This window comes from Condylura cristata, unplaced genomic scaffold (genome assembly GCF_000260355.1).
Source record: "Condylura cristata isolate star-nosed mole 26May11 unplaced genomic scaffold, ConCri1.0 scaffold00011, whole genome shotgun sequence".
NCBI classification, from domain to species: domain Eukaryota; kingdom Metazoa; phylum Chordata; class Mammalia; order Eulipotyphla; family Talpidae; genus Condylura; species Condylura cristata.
Genome location: NW_004567112.1, coordinates 33,940,710 through 33,957,253, shown reverse-complemented (window position 1 = coordinate 33,957,253; position 16,544 = coordinate 33,940,710). Strand labels below are relative to the sequence as shown.

Below are 16,544 nucleotides of genomic sequence, written 5' to 3'. Positions count from 1 at the left end.
AGGAAGAATAATATTTGGATAATTGTGATTGTTAATGAATATTTGTTTCATATTCTAGGGTCGCTATGACATGAGGCGCCCTAGGTGGGAGCCCAGGGCAGGATGCAGAGAGAAGGCAGGAGACCCCGACATGCTGGCTTGGCTTTGGAGAGGGAGTCCTTTGTAGAAATCCATGCAGTGTGTGATGGGAGATTATATGCTTCATGTGCTGAGCCCTTCATTTAAGGGAAATGAAAAGAATAAAATTATTTCAAACAATTATATGTCTCTCCCTCCAGAATGACAGCTATTTGCTTGCCTGAAAATAAGAGGGAAACATTATCCCAGAGACCAAACCTCAACTCCAGGGACTTTAAAATATGGCACTTTAGTGCCCTAGAAAGGACATTCCAGAATCAGAGCAGGAGTCAAAGCAACTTTATTCTTCCACCTTCGCTATTACCTCCTGAGAAACTGTTCTTTGTACAATCACCAGGAAAATCCTTTAAAATAATAATTGATGGTATCATTTCATTGTTCAAAATCTTACTATTGCACTAAAACCCAGGGCCTTACCACAACACTGTCTTCCATCTGATCTCACCTTGTAACTGTCTTCCTCAAACTACCAGCCCTATGAGCCTGCCTCCCTTCCCTTAGAGCCACAAACTTATCCATGCCTCTAGATCTAAGCTCTTGATCTTCTGTCTCGCTGGACTGGGTCTCAGCTTCAATGTCTCCTCTCAACAGAGGCCTTCTAGAATCTGCTGGTCAAAGCATCATCCCTACAAGCTTCCTCACATTTCAGCGGTCTCTCTTCTTGGCACTTGTTTCTAGATCGGTTTCATTGTTTCTGTGATGATGGTTCACATCTCCATTCACTGCAGTGAAGATTTCAGGAGGGTGTCTATTGCTGTCCTCCTCCCCACTCCATACCCAACACCAAGAACAGAGCCTCGTGCAAAGATGTGGCTCAAAAAGAAGTGACTTATAACCTTGCCATTTCTCTGGAAGCCCCCCAAAACCCTTCTTTTGGGTCTGCAACTCTCAGCAAGCTAATCCCTCACTAAACTTTCAGCCTTAATGCCTTCTTTTTGTAAAATGGGACAAATAACACCAATGGGATAAAAATCACATGGGGTTGTGGCAGAAGGATCAAAGAAAATGACCATAAGAAGCTTTGCAAACACTAAATCACCATCAGAACAAAGCCATCATTATCATTTTTGCTAGGTCTATAAACACTTTCTATTAGGCAATGCAATATAATTACTGCAAAAGGCATGTACTTCCCAAGGCAAAGCCCACTTTAAGATCTGGTTTCTTGGGAGCTCACAACACAATATCCTGAGTTACCCTATTCTCCTCAAGAGGAAAGCTACTTTGGGGGAGGCTGGGGTTTGGATAGGCTATACCATAAGCACCAGACCCAAATCTGGACTACCACCAGATTATTATCTGGTGGTGGTTCCTGGGACAAATGACAAAGAACACCAGTTATGGTGCAGATCTTTTCTTAGGCCAGTTTAAGGATATCACATTTGAAACGTTTGCCCTTTGGTACCAAAACCTGTAGGAATCTCAAATAGAAACAAGATCAGCTCTAATGTGGGAAGCCAACGCCTTAGACTCAGTTTCCTTCCCAGGGTTAATATAGCCATCTTTACATTTGATGCCCCCCAATCAACTGGAAATCACTCTTCAAAATGTGTTCTCCTCCAGGGTCTCAGTTGTCCATCCATTTCATACTTACTATGGTCCACTGTCCACTTCTACTTAGGCTCCCCTTTAGAGTCAAGGAGTGGGGAGTAGGCCCTAGATTCAGGGCTAGGTGTTGAGAGTGGTGATTTTTCATCCTCTGCTCTAATAAAGTGAGGACAGGTATTTATTTCATGTCTCTTTAAACTGTTGGGTGAAACATAAACATATTCAAGAAAGCTCTTGATGTTTAGTGTTTCTTTAATAGGAAAAGGAGAAGGGAAATGAACTGGGGGGAAAGAAAGAGATGGGAGGGAGAGGGGGGAAAGAAACACTACTTACGCCTTTTGCAGCCGCATTTTTTTATTCTTTTGGGATCTGTGATGTCATCATGACAGGCTTTGCAGTAAAAAAATGCCCTGGAGAAAGAGAATGGAAAAACTGACACATTTCATAATCCACCCAATGAAATGAGTACCACATTTCCTCCATGGTGGTGCCAAATTAATGAAACACGCCAGCACTAATTTCCTTTAATCTTTTGAAAGGTTTAGACGTTTACAGACGGAAATGTTTGTTGCAAGACCCTTTATTCCAAACACAGGACTCTGTGATTTGAGTTAGTGCTTCTTTGAATAAACTTGCAGTTGAAAAGGAATGGAGGCAATGTTTGCTGATGTGACACGTGGAGTTTGCTTCCCTGTCTTTCGATTTTGAGGGTCAGCCTCAAGGCAGCTCACCAGAACACATGGCCCACCAACCTGGCCCACATGGGGAGGTGGGACACATCTCTGCGAGCCTGGTCAAACACCCACTAAAGAAGCCACAAGGTTGACTTTCCTCCATCAAAAATACCCACCTTGGGCCCTCCCTGGTGGCGCAGCGGGTTAAAGCACAGCACTAAGAAACTAAAGCTACTACACCGTGAGTTCGATCCCCGCCTGCCCTGAAGGTGACCACATGGCGCGGCAGACCTCTCCTGACCCGCCCGCTGCTCCCCTCAGCAGTGTACTTCTTTGATCTGCCTGTTCTGCTCACTGCTCTGTCTCTGGTGAAGCCTCTCACCACCCCTGCACCTCTGACCTATACCCCAATTCTGTATGCATAAATAAATAAATCTTTAAAAAAAAAATACCCACCTTGCAATTTTGAAAGTTCCTTTTCTTTTTAGCTAAAGTATAAAGTGCAGGCAGGGGAGCAGGCAGGGGTGGTAAACAAAAGCTGTGGCTCAGTGGTCTTTGTCAAATCATTCCTGGGTCTCAGAGCTCCTATTTATTCCAAAACTGGTAGACTCCCATACCCTCAGGCCTCAAGACATGGACTAAAATGTTTCCTTCTCTCTAGAGGCATAGCTCAGCTGACAACTGGAATGAGGGGGGCAGAGGGCTGGGATGGGTCGGAGACCCGGAGGAAGCAGTAGACAAGAAGGTCACCTCACCTAACTTGTGTCAATAAGGAGTGACAACGTACATTGACTATATCAAAGGTATTCTAGACAAGGTGAAATAGGTTCATTCAAGGACTATGAAAACACAGTGTCTAGAAGAAAAGTACTAGATTTCTATGTCTTTTCAGTACTGAGAGGTCACAAAGTTCACTGGATTAGCCTTACAATCTCCTCAACAGTGTTTAACAAAATCGTTGGCATAACGCCTCATCACTTTCAACATGAAGCTGCATCGCAGGTATAAACATGTTTTTTCCTTAACCAGGGCTAAAAGATGTAACATTATCCCTGGCTCTTTTATTCCTGGTTTCCTTTAATGTTTTTCATGGGAATTGCATTTATGATTGACACTAGTTGAAAACCAATGATAAGACTTTCAGATCTGGGAGATTTTGCCGATCTGTGCAGCCAAGGTCTCTGGAACACAATGTCCTCATCTAAAATGAGGAGGTTGTCATGACCTGCCCAAAGTCATCCTGTGTTGGAACTTGGCTGGCTCCAGAGCTCCTAAGTCCAAATCCAATGTTTTCTTCACTAGTAGCTCAGTCTCTGTTTCTTCAAATGCCAGTTTTCATGAACGTTGCAAAAAACAAAGAAAAGGTTCTGACGGCTTGCCCTGAACTGACATCTTGGCTAAGAACCAAATCAATGGTGATGTGCCTTGAAAAGGGAAGGACAGGAAAGGAGAAAACAAAACAATTTTTTTTCTTCCTACATCCTCGATGCTCCTATCCATACTAATAATGGTAATAGTAACAATAGCTAACATTTATAGGCCACAGACAATAAGCTGAATGCTGTTTGAAGCATTAATGCATTTGATCCTCAAGCAATCATTTGAAGCAGGTATGATTGTTATATCTGCTTTACAAATAAAGACTGAAATTTAGCAACCTGCCCCAAGTCACACTCTGCTAAAAGAAGTCCACGTAGTCTAGTCCAAGAATCTACTAAAGAGATAATGGAATGATGGGTCTGGATAAACTGTTGAAAGATAAAACCTGATCACTTCATGAATTAGAGCTGGATTCTGAAAGTGAACAAGTCACAGGGGACAAACAGGTGAAGCTAATGAGTGAAATGGGTTAAGGGTGGGATGTTTCAGTTTGGGTGACTGGGAACACATCACCCAAATTGAGTTGGAAAGGATTTCAGCCCCAGTTGAATTTTTCCAAATAGCACTTCAAGCAAGCACCATTCTTTTCACCCACCTATTTCTGCCTATTTCACACTTACTTAGTAAAGCCCCACTTGACTGTCCAGTAGGCCTGAGCAGCTGCGTGTGGCCAGGGAGAAGAAGTACCACTGTGCTGGCTGATCTTCCATTCAACAGCATACTTTCTGAGGGCTTCCACACTCATCAGGAACTACTCCACACCTTCTCCTCCTACCTCAACCCTCCTCCCGGTTTGCCTCTCCACCTACTCTCCCACTCATGCCACTCTTTTCCTCCAGGTGGTCCTGCCATACACATCATCAGGAAGACCAGATCCGCTCCTGCACACCACCTAGTAGGGTCCCTTGTCCTCTGGATTCTCATTGCTTTTGGCCAGTGGGAGGAACCAGTGGAGAGAAGGGATTTGTTCCTCCTTTATAGGCCAGAAATGGACAGTGAGAGGATTCACCAGAGACAGACAATGGAGCAGAATAGGACGACTGTCGAAGTACACTGCTGAGGGGAGCAGCGGGCTGGTCAGGAGAGGTCTGCCGCGCTATGTAGGTCACCTCCGGGGCAGGGATTGAATTCATGCTGAAGTGGCTTTAGCTTCTTAGTGCTGTGCTTTAACCCACTGCCCCACTGGGGAGGGTGGCCCACCCAGGGTTCTGACAGCCTTCCTTCCCTCATTCCACTGAGCTCTGGCTGAGAGTGGCCCCTTCCTGCCATCTCTATTTGGCTCTCCTTAACCCTCTGCCAACAACTTTATAAAGTCCCCTCATACAACTTCTCCCTTTTCTCATTAAAGTATCACATGCTTCTTTCCAGGACTTCCATTGACATGGCTCCCAAATTTATAGCTCTAGCCTGTGTCTTTCCCCAGAACTCCTGAATCTAAGCTGCAACTGCCTTTGTGACATGTCCAGGTGTCTATTGCTACCTGTCTCCTACTTATCATAGCTTAACACAGCTCAGATGAATTCCTATTTCCCTGTCTCCCAAACTTGTTCCTCCTCCAGTTCTCCCTCACTATGGAAGATGGGCCACCATCTCTTCAATTGTATCTGCTTCAAATCCAGGCTGTAGTCTCGATTTCTCTTTTCCATTTCAGCTCATCAGTGAGTGACATGGTCTCTCCAAAATATATTCTTACCTGGTTTCACCTCCCTCTACCTCCACTCACCAGTTTAGCCCAACCTCTCACCTCAATGCTCAGTCATCTACAGTCTCCTGCCCTCCTCACCTGTTCTGTTATATCCCATTCTCTACGTTGAAACTGGAGAGACCTTTCAAATAATCTAAACCAGACTCTGTCCTCTGGCTTAAACCACCAGTTACTACCCTGACTTTCTCTGCTTAACTCCCCCACCCACTCTTTCTTTCCTTCTGTTACCTGAACACACGTCCTTGTTCCCACCACCTGCCCTCTTCCCTTCTGATCTTTCTGTGGTGAGTTCTTTCCTATCACCTGGGTCTGTGCTCAAACATCACTCACTCAGAGCAGCTGTCACTTACACCGAACTTGAGCCAGTGGCATGAATTCTTTGCATTATGAATAAGCCACTGCAATTCTCTCCTCCCTGGAATGTGAATCCACAAGACCAGGAATTTCTCTCTATTGCTCACCTTTTTCCCTGACACCCAAATACAGAGTGGTCTAGAAAGCTAACAATCTATAGGCATTTGATAAATGAGAATTCTGCCTAGTAATGTTAGTTCTTCAATGTTCTCAAGAGAAACTATAACAAGGATTTCTAAATAAAAGTATATAACTTTCTCAGCATGGCATTTTTTTTTAATTATGACTCAAAAGAATCATGTCTGCAAGTCAAAGTGAGCTAAAGACATACCACTTTGCGATTATTATATCAAATAAAGATTATGTGCCAAGGTTTTCATAAAAGAAAATATTCAATGGCAAAGCATGAAAGACAAGAACCTGAATGTTCATCCCAAAGCAACCTTTCTAAGACCGCCTAAGAATAGTTCCACTCCTCTTTCCCTAAAACAGCATCTGTCAGTTTCTATGAGCTAGAATCCATTAACTTCTTTTGTTGCTTTTTGCAGCAAAGGGTACAAACTCAATGCCAGATCATCATTATCTACTTTTCCATTTTTACAAAACTTGTTTAGTTTCATTCAAACCTCCAATGTCCTTTCTGTGGTTTTCTGCAGTCTTCATCTATTTGAAATCCCCTAACTGACAGCATTTGCTCTGACACATCACACACCATGGAAAATTACAGGCTGGTGTTGTAGCTGATTGTGTCAGCAAGTATTTGTGAATACCATAAAGCACCGAAATGAGACATATTGCACTCCCTAATATAAGAGGTAATTTGTTTTTTGGACTGCCTGGTATTTGTGACATTCATTAGTGAGAGATGCAAGAGGAAATAGAATTACTCAAATGGGAGCTTCATGCTATATATGCCATCTGGGGGTACATGTGATCTATGGGTCGCTGGGCTCCCCAGCCCCCAGTGTGTGCAGCTAAAATTCTGCTTCCAGCTTCTGTCTGGACATGAGCATGACATTTCCTTCCAGAAGACCTAAGCATGGGGAGCTTCAGTCCCACTCACCCCCACTTCCTTCTCCATGAGACCAGTTCTTGGGGTTCTCCTAAGGAATAGTGAGGGCCCATGAACTGGATAAGGAAGTTTTTCTCTCCCAGTAATACCAATTCTTTCCCAATTTGCAGAAATAAAGTCATTCAATGGATCAGCTTTAAAGATTTTTTGATTTCCCATGCCATTTTTTTTCTCCAAAAGTTTTAATACCTAATCTAGCTAGTTTGGCAAGAGTGGATGAGGATTAATAAATTAATAAACATCAATTGCTACCAATATTACTTGTGTGCTCAGCAGAGCAATGTACACTCTGAACTAGACTTCTGGCTTTTAAATCCACTCTTTAATACTCAAGTAAGGCAGCCAACTTGAGCTTGTATTCCTCATGTAGGAAATGGAAATATGACCTGTCTCAGGAAGCTGGGGAGGGGACTAAATAAATCCATCAATACCTGGTACCTAGTACCTGAACAATACTGGCCCTTTGTAAATGCGACCTAAGAATTTGCTAGTATTATTACATTTGATAGAACTGAATTTTAAAAAGGAAAGGTCAGTCTCAAACTGGGCTCTACCACTTGCTTATGTGTTGTGGTGACTTGAACATATTTATCTATCATAAATGAAGAAACAAAGTCCTGAGTGTTTTAAGAGACTTACCCGATAAGGTTATTTTGAGCAGTAGCAATGAAGAATATAGAACAACTAGCACAGACCTGACTTGGATTGAGGCTTAAATGAAGACCAATAGGCTCACATAATAATTATAGAATGTCCCAATTAAATTAAATGTCCTCTTTAACATGTTTAAAACATTTTCTGTAATATTATTGTTGGGCTGACTGTCACACTTGTGTCATATTTTCTGTTCATAAATTTTCACAATTACCAGAATAGAATCAAATATAAAAAGTATTCCAGATCTGGGGCCCTCCCTGGTGGCACAGTGGGTTAAAGCACAGCACTAAGAAGCTAAAGCCACTTCTGCCTGAGTTCGATCCCCACCGGCCCTGGAGGTGACCACATGGCGCGGCAGACCTCTCCTGACCCGCCTGCTGCTCCCCACTCTGTCTCTGGTGAAGCATCTCGCCGCCCCTGAACCTCTGGCCTGTACCCCAGTTCTGTATGCACAAATAAATAAATCTTTAAAAAAAAATATTCCAGATCTTCTACAAAGAGTCCTATGGTTAGTTGGGCTACTTAGGTTTAAGGATATGAATAAAAGTTTCCTTTGATGAAACAAAGAAATCCTGGACGAAGAACTGACCCTAACAACTTCAACTATTTTCTTATAAGGTCACAAGTAGTAATATAATCTGTTTAGTACTTCATATGAAGTTAATTAAAAACCTGAGGTTCCATTTGACACTTAAAATAGAAAATGATAATTCGGCAGTAAGTTTGTCCAGCTAATATTAAGTAGAGATGACTAGATAACATATCAATTATACTGTAAACTCTTATAAACATAGGGTTTTGGGTTATGAAAAATCACTTCAGCTTTCTGAGCATCCGTTTCTTCTTTGCAAAAATGAAGCCACATAATGAGGCCCTCGTAGTTCTAAAATGCTATGTTTTCATCCAAAGACATGAAATTGACTATATGAAGAGGTATCCATTTGAAAGCACAATCTCTTTTTCGGGGAGACTTGACACCTTATAGACTTGTTAGGAAGTTCTGGGGACAGCGTCATCCAAATCTGTAAAGCATGCCCACCTCCAAGGATTAAGATATCCAGGAGTGGGAGGGTAGGTTAAAATAAGCACTCACCTTTTAACTTCTTTGGCATCACTTGCGATGAAAAATCCTAAAGTACCTTCTTGGATCTTAAGATGGTTTCCAGGATTAATTAATATACTGCTCAGTGAACAAAAACAAAGAAAAAAAAGACACATTTGTGAGGTTATTTTCTGAATAAAGTCTAGAAGGCCATAGATACCATATTCTTCATGTTATAGGGGCCCCACTAGTCTAATGCTTTCCCCAAAGATTTTTGTCAAGTGCCAGGTTTTACTACCCTACACATTTCATTGAATTAATGCCACCATAAAGCTCTGCGGCTCAATTTCCAGGTTGGCATATTCCCATTTGTGGAAATTAAAGGTTTTAGATTTTAGGACCAGGTTTATATAATAGTGCTATCATATGGGCTTCTGAGTTGAAGCAAGTAATAAATGTACCCCACCTTTTGACACTGCTATTGACGGCCATCATTGTGTGTCATTGGTCTAATTAATAAAGCTATTGCTACACCAATTTTCCACTAGATGACAGAGCATTAATGGGACCCCTATATGCATATGGATACATACATGTATACACACCACATATTATTGCGGGGAATGGTACAAGACACCCAGAACCAATGCAGAAGCAAACAGAACATCTGCATGACACTGATAAGGACATGGAAGTAGATTCCATGTGCAGCCTCTATAGAAACATACCCAAACAGTGAGAAAAAGAAAAATGCAGGCTGTTGGAAATAATGATTCCAACCTGCTATTTCAAACAAACAAAAAAATGTAAAGGAGTGTTTGGATAAGGTATGTATCTAGTATATTCTGATTGAGGCAAATAATAATTATAAAACAAATACACATATCCCAAAAGAAAATTTCCCTTGCTGGGAAATATGAATCTACATATACACTGTCCTATTTCAAAGTGGAATAAATAGATTAGCTGACCAAGTTGTGTGTGGACTGACGGAAGAGATAAATGTGTCCTAATCTAATAAATGGATGAAACAAGTTTAATTTTCTGCAGATCAAAAGCTGAATACAGGAGTGTGTTACACAGACTGAGATGAGGCTTTGGGCTTAACAGACAAGGAATTTAGGGTCTCTAAATGCAGTAATAGAAGAACAGATCTGACAAGCTGGTTCAAGGTAATAGATGTTTGAAATCAGGCTAAAGGAAGTCCTTGGTTGTCTAAAACAATCAAAATGGAGGATGGTAATTAACATGTAATCTTTTTCTATTGGTAAAACTATTCCAGAACAGTGGTGTAGCTGACAGAGTGATGCATCCATAGCTATACATGTAGGACACAGGTGAGCTTCTATTCTCTTGGGAGAGCCCAGATCACTACTGCAAAAATAGTGATTACTATTGAAAAATAATGGCTGTGGTCACAGCACAAGAACAGCCACCATTACCCACAAGAAGACCTGACAGAAGAACGAAACCAACCCTGTGCTATTGCTATTATTAACACCAAATAATCTCCAGAGTTCACAAAGATTTGACTGTTCAGTCCTAGAATGGCAGGCAGCAATGGGATCCCTCCAAAGCCAGGAAACTGCAGGTTAGGCTAAGAGGCCAGGTAGCAGAGGGCAGGGGTGCGGAGAGAGACAGCCTCAGCTCCCCTCCCCTTTACTGTGTTTAATTGTCTTCTGACTTTTCGTGGTCATGAAGGGCAAAGGGTCAGAGCTTAAAAGCTTTAATGACTTCATTTTTTTTAAGATTTTTTTTTTTAATTATGCACACAAGAACTGGGTGTAGACCAGAGGTGGGGGGAGGTGAGAGGATTCATCAGAGACAGAGTGGGGAACAGAACCAGCAAATGTGGTGAGATGTACTGCTGAGGGGAGCAGCGGGTGAGCAGGAGAGGTCTGCTGCACCATGTGGGTCAGTATCCTGGCCAGGGATGGAATCCATAGTGCAGTGGCTATGGATAGTTTCATAGTGCTGCGCTTTAACCCGTCATGTCACCAGAGAGAGCCCTGAATTCATTTCTTAAAGCTAATCCAATGCTATGTTTTAGAAAGGCAATGCTCTGGACTTGACATGCATCTGTAGCCCCTTTCCTTGGAGGCCATTCTCACATGTCCTGGCCAATAACCACACAGTGGATCCAAAATGGCAACATTGCCATGTAGTAGCTCTCTCACTGTGGGTAAGACACTAAACCTCCCTAGAACTCAGTTTTCTCACCTAAAAGATGGGAATGGAAGCAATCATAGTCTTTCTTAGAAGTCAGCATAAGAAAAGGCACAGAAGGCTCAATGCACATTACCTATTATTTTTACTATGTAGTTCTCCAAAATAAGCTAATAGTATATTTCATTTTCAATGGAGTTATGAAATTTTCCTTAGCTTTCATATGTACCTTGTGCATATTAGGTCAAGTTACTGGTGAAGAACTGTATAATCCAGAATTATATACAATGGCATACATGAAAAATTCCGTGTACTTCTGGAGTCTCGAGGAGCTAATGTCTTCAATTTGAAAAAGTCTACATTTTGATATGTATTCATATGAGAGTGTAAAATAAGCTAAGTGAAAAAAAATCCTATCATGATTTCAACAATGCAATTCAAAAGGATAAATTTGACACTCATCAATGTCTGGGTGACATCTTCGCACAAAACAAGCTGTGCACAGAGCCCCACTTCCCTTTTTTACATTATGTGCTTCATTAATTGCACTCAGTGATCAAAACCCACTGTGTCATGGTGGGAATACAGAGATGGCAAGGTTCCTATCAATGAAAAGTTTCTTTTTATTTCCTCTGTTCTTTATCAACAGTGAACAAGAATTGGCCTACAGTGAGAACTGGGGGTTGTCATTCCAGAGACGGCAGGCTGAGATAATTTATTACAGCCTTCAAGCTTGCTTTAGTCAAGTTACTATGATAGGGGGAAAGATGCTGGGCACCAACGGAAGACTTTTTTGTGCTCAATCTCAAGATCACTGCCAGGGGATTAAGAAGGCAGATACAAGGGTCAGGTCCCATGAGTTCATGTCCTGGCTTTGGGTACTCGGCTGCAGCTAGTCTCACTTTCCTCATCTGAAAATGAAACGAATACTCAAGTACTTAGAGCGTCACTGTGAGAATTAAAGTATGTTGTGCTGCCGTAAGTACGTTCTTAGTACATGGTTATTATCAATAGTAAGCAAGGTGAGTCCATCAACTAAATGAGAGGTAGGGACTCTCATTTAGCAGCACAGTTCTCTATATTGTTCTTGGTGTTATAATAAACTACTTAGGAGGCACCCTGTTTTCACTGAAAGGTCATTTTACTCAGTGTGCTATGCAAAATATTTACCCCTGCGTAATATGTGGAGATGGACTAATTTGGATTGGCTTTTGGTTGCTCAGCACAGCATTTCTCCATTAAATGTTATGGCAGCAAAAGCATCCCCAAGGATATCACCGACTGTGTGATTCCAGGAGGTCCTCTTGCTCTCTTGGGAAGGGGTGGGAGGGTTGACATCATCTCTTTGTGAGGTGTGAGGCGGTATCATCTGTGGCTATCCAGATCCAGCTAAGCCAGTCTTTGGATGGGAATCAAAAGAAGAAATTCATCTCTTGAGACAAATGAAGGCAAGAGATCTGGATTTCATTCATGTAATTAAGGGTTTCAGAAAGAAGCATGTGCCCCCGGTTTTGGGGGAGCCATGATATATAATACTCCCCGGATAAGGGTACAAAGTTCCACAGACTCTTTGAGGAAATACACTACTCTTTTTGATATTTTAGACTTTAAGTCTTCTATTCACATTCCAAACATAGAAAGTTTAAATAGTGTTAATCTTCCTCTTTTTGAAAGAATAAAAAGATAAGGCTCCCAGACAGCAGTGACTTGTTAGTGCCTACCACCCTTCGAATCTGCCATTGACCTCCCGATGGGAACAGGCAAATCTTTCCAACGATCTTTGATCTCTTAAAAGAGTATTCCATGTTAAGTTTGTTTTGTTCTCAGGGCTGCCAAAAGTCTCCCTGCCTGTGCATCACTTTAAATCAGTCTCTGGCTCCAATTTTGTCTAATTCACTAGCTTATCAGAGATAAACTTCAAAATGTGTCATATAAAGAATCAAGAAAATCTCTTAAGAAAAAGCCCATATATCAATTAGCAGAATTCCAATAGGGACATCTTCTTGGCAGAAATGGAGTTTCTCTCATTTCAAGGAACCTATAAATAACCCTCTTTCTTCTATGACCTTGTTAATTTCAATTGCAAACATTCAGTGACAGCTGGCAACAAGAGCCTAGTGTGGTCCTTTCCCCAAGGATACTTGCTCTCTTTCATTTGCTCCCAGACTAGATTCATATCTAGACTTAGCCTTGGCTCCCTCACCACTCTATGGAACACATATGTATTTCTATAGGGAACCTATTAGCTGAGTTGGAGGAGGGGAAGCATGGGAGGGGAATACAATTGTATTCTATTTACTTTTGTAAATAAAAGTAGCAAGTGTAGAGCCCTGTTTGCAATAGGCACTTTTCAGCTGTTACTGAATGAAAAGAAGTAAAAACTAAAACATGCCAATGGACTCAGTTTCTCTCTACTAAGGAGAAAGGACATCATGGCTGTCTTTTCAAAGACTAAGTTGCAATTCTCATCAGACAAACCAACCAAAGGTGTGCCCTTAGTTCTTCTAGAAGATTGGCAAATGAACTCACAATCCCCCAGACACATTACGTAGAAATATGAAAATATACATGGTTGCTAGGAAAATGGTAAGCAAGGAGTTGGAGTGATTGATTTCAATATTATAAGCACCAGTCATGTAGAGCTGAATTCTGTGACCCTAAGTATAGGATCTGTTGAGCAGAGCTCTGTCCAACAGGAGTGTATCCTGCTAGAACCCTCCAGCGAAGAGTTCAAGGTTCCCAAACTGCATCGCATTTTGTGGTGTGTGTCTCTTACTGAACCTTCGTCAGGACAGAGATCTGGAGCTGAATAGAGGGAAACGATTCATTCCTTTTCTCCATCACTAGGTATGACAACTGAAACATGATTCTTTCTCTCACCATCATGAACTATATATGTTTGTAATTTTGGAGACAACCAGTAACTGATAATTCAACTGAAGTGGATCTATTCAAGGAAACTTATCCATTGCAAATAGACACATTTTTTTTTCCCATATTTCTCTCCTCTCCCCTCAAATTTTGGTAGGTGTAATGTACCATTCCCCAAGCAATTACAAAAGTATCACTCACATGAGAATATAGTTTGTACTTGATAACATGGTAATTATATCTGTGTCTAGCAAGCTAATGGGACTTCATTCACAGGAACAAGAGAATAAGCACCATCTAAGACCTCTGTTCATGCTGTACCCACATGAATCACACCACTGACAAGTGGCCTCTTAGACCAATGAAGGTCACCTACTGTTGCTACTGGGTAACATTTTCAGTGAATTGCTTCCTCACTCAGCAAGTACAAGTATACCCTGCATTTACGGGCTACGTTAGGGCACAGCCTGCAGAAAGTCCAAATATCAAATATTAATTGCCTTTCTAGAAATTTTCATTTCTTCTGGACTTCAAAATACGTGTTGCCTGGAGTCCCACACAACTAGACACACACACACTTTTATTTATAGACTACATAAAGAGACAAAGTTGTGTTTTCCATGCTTCGATATACTTGAGCCTAGTTCACTTACACAAAGATGCATCATAAAGATTGCTCCCAGCTGGTCAGATTCAAATAACCACCATTGACATGAGGACTTATTTAGTTCGAATCCATCTCAGTAGTTTTAGAAATGGTACTTTAAAAGATACTATACACATAAGGAAAATAGTAGCCATCTGGGCAGGGGAAGAGAGATCTTTGTGGGGGGACAATGCTGGACGTTTGGTTCTGGGAGCAAGCCACGTGATTTTCTGGTGCATTTCAAGACAAGTCATGCCTCATCACAACATGCCTTCACCACAAGACCAGAGGGCTCAAAGGTCAAGAGCCAAGAGCAGAGGTGCAACTACTGTGGACCTTTGAATATGCAAATCGTTGCAGTAACTTCTCGCAGTTGGATCATATCAATAATACCAAACTGTCAGGAAGCCACCTCTATTTTCACACATCTACTCAAAATATAAGAATAGGACTTTGGAAACAGTTCCAGATACACACACACAGAGACACACAATTACAAACACAAACATATGATGGTGATTACAGCCACAGAGAAAAACAACTTTTGAGACCATGAATGCGTAGGCATCTCAACAGTATGTTTTCAACAATAGTGTCTTAGAGAACACATTCTTGAAAACCACACTGGAAATATTAACCCAGAAACTTAAAAAAAAAAAAAAAAAGGTCATTGATGAGGATTTGGTCATGCTTCATGCAACATAAAACAGCAGTAAAACAGGGTGAGGTCACGTGGTGAAAGTCGAGATACTTCCTACTAGGTAACACGCCCAAACACGCTAGGAAAAAATAATAGAGATCTGAGTTCATCTCGATAGACAGTACTCATTGAGTGAATCAAATGTGACAATCTGGTGATTCAGTAGCAGTGTTTACTGAGTACTGCCTTAGAAATAAAAAAAGCAGAATGTTATAGAAGCAAGTGGAAAGAAAGAGTAAGTGTAAGGACTTGGTCTCTGTTTTGTGGACGAAAGGACATGAACCTGCACTACCAACTGGAAACCAGACACGGAGAGGAAGGGGGGTCACAGGGAATGTGGATGTGATATGTAGACAAATGGCCCCACAGAGTCTGGTAGACACCAAGACATAGCAGGACAGGACAGAAACAGACACCAAGGCTGGAGATACACGTCCTCCTTTTCAGTTTTGATATCATATCACTTGTTCCCATCATTGGTGCCATATCTGAAAACAGAATTGACAGTGTTTTTTTTTTTTTTTTTTTTTGGGGTGTTTTTTTTTTTTTTCAGGTTTCCTGCAAAGAAGTTAGTGCGTCATCAAATGAATCAACAGATCAAAGAAAAGCAATATGCTACTTTCAATGTTATGTCCTCTGGGTAGAGATGGTTTACAGGTAAAAATACATAGAGATATACTAGACAAGGGAATGCGATTATATATACATATACAGACACATATATGTATATATAATCACTATCTTCCTGAATTCTTGGCAAATGGTTAGTCCTGTGGTGAGAAGTGAAGATAGAGGGTGGAGGTTGGGAGGAAAGTTAACGAAGAGTGCATACCGCTTTCGGCTTCTGCAAAACGACAAGAAAAGAATTTAAAATCAAACAATTTGATAATAAATTGATTGACACCAGAAGAAAAGAAGGAATAAAACCTTTGTTTCAAATTATTTGAAAGATGCATGTGAAAACAAGGTTTTTCAGCAAAGCATGGAAAAACAGTATTGTGGAGTGAAACAACAAAAGAGGTCCTTAAATAGGTTGGAGGCAGGAGGTGGAGAGGAGAAGCAGGAAGCTCTGAATTTTAACACCTGGTGACTTAGAAAATGTGAAAGAACTGGAAATAGGGAATTTTAAAGTGAAGGAAAAAGTCAAAATTATTATTTAAAGGGCCAACAATCTCAATTATATTAAATATGAACATTGCTTTTTATAGGCCATGTTTTCTCCTAGGCATAATCCACATTCCCTCAAACACACCTTTTTCCACAAGAACCAATGTGCTTCCACACTGAGACCAAGCCACATTTGAGATCAAAGCTGGCAACTGCACACAGAAAGCCAAAACAAAGCCAAACACGTTCTTTTGCCCATTTCTTAGGGGAAAAAAAAATCTATGTCTATAAATACGGCTTTGTTGAAGACATCTCAAATTTGTGAATTCCTTGGAAGGTCCCTAAAAATACATATTTTTTCTTCCAGGAAAGCTCTGAGTATTTATTTATTTATTTATTTATTTTTAATGTGACAGGGGATTCACACCGAACCATTAACAGCCTTTCTCTCTCCCTCCCTGTGACCGGAAGGCGGCAGGTGGCA

The 16,544-nt window shown here is 41.1% G+C and overlaps 1 protein-coding gene across 11 annotated transcripts in view; it reads right to left on the bottom strand.

Moving 5' to 3' along the window:
- The window catches only part of KCNMA1 (potassium channel, calcium activated large conductance subfamily M alpha, member 1), a 658,697-nt gene that overhangs the window by 116,510 nt on the left and 525,643 nt on the right, over window positions 1-16,544 (bottom strand). For 10 of the 11 annotated variants that reach the window (XM_004680710.2, XM_004680711.2, XM_004680720.2 and 7 more), the window contains exons 17-18: window positions 8,622-8,708; window positions 2,020-2,096 (exon numbers count right to left, since the gene is read on the bottom strand). In XM_004680710.2, coding sequence (XP_004680767.1) covers window positions 2,020-2,096; window positions 8,622-8,708 — 164 coding nt within the window. Of the gene's footprint in view, window positions 1-2,019; window positions 2,097-8,621; window positions 8,709-16,544 lie in introns of those variants that run through there. The other variant, XR_001145364.1, reaches the window with a different exon arrangement.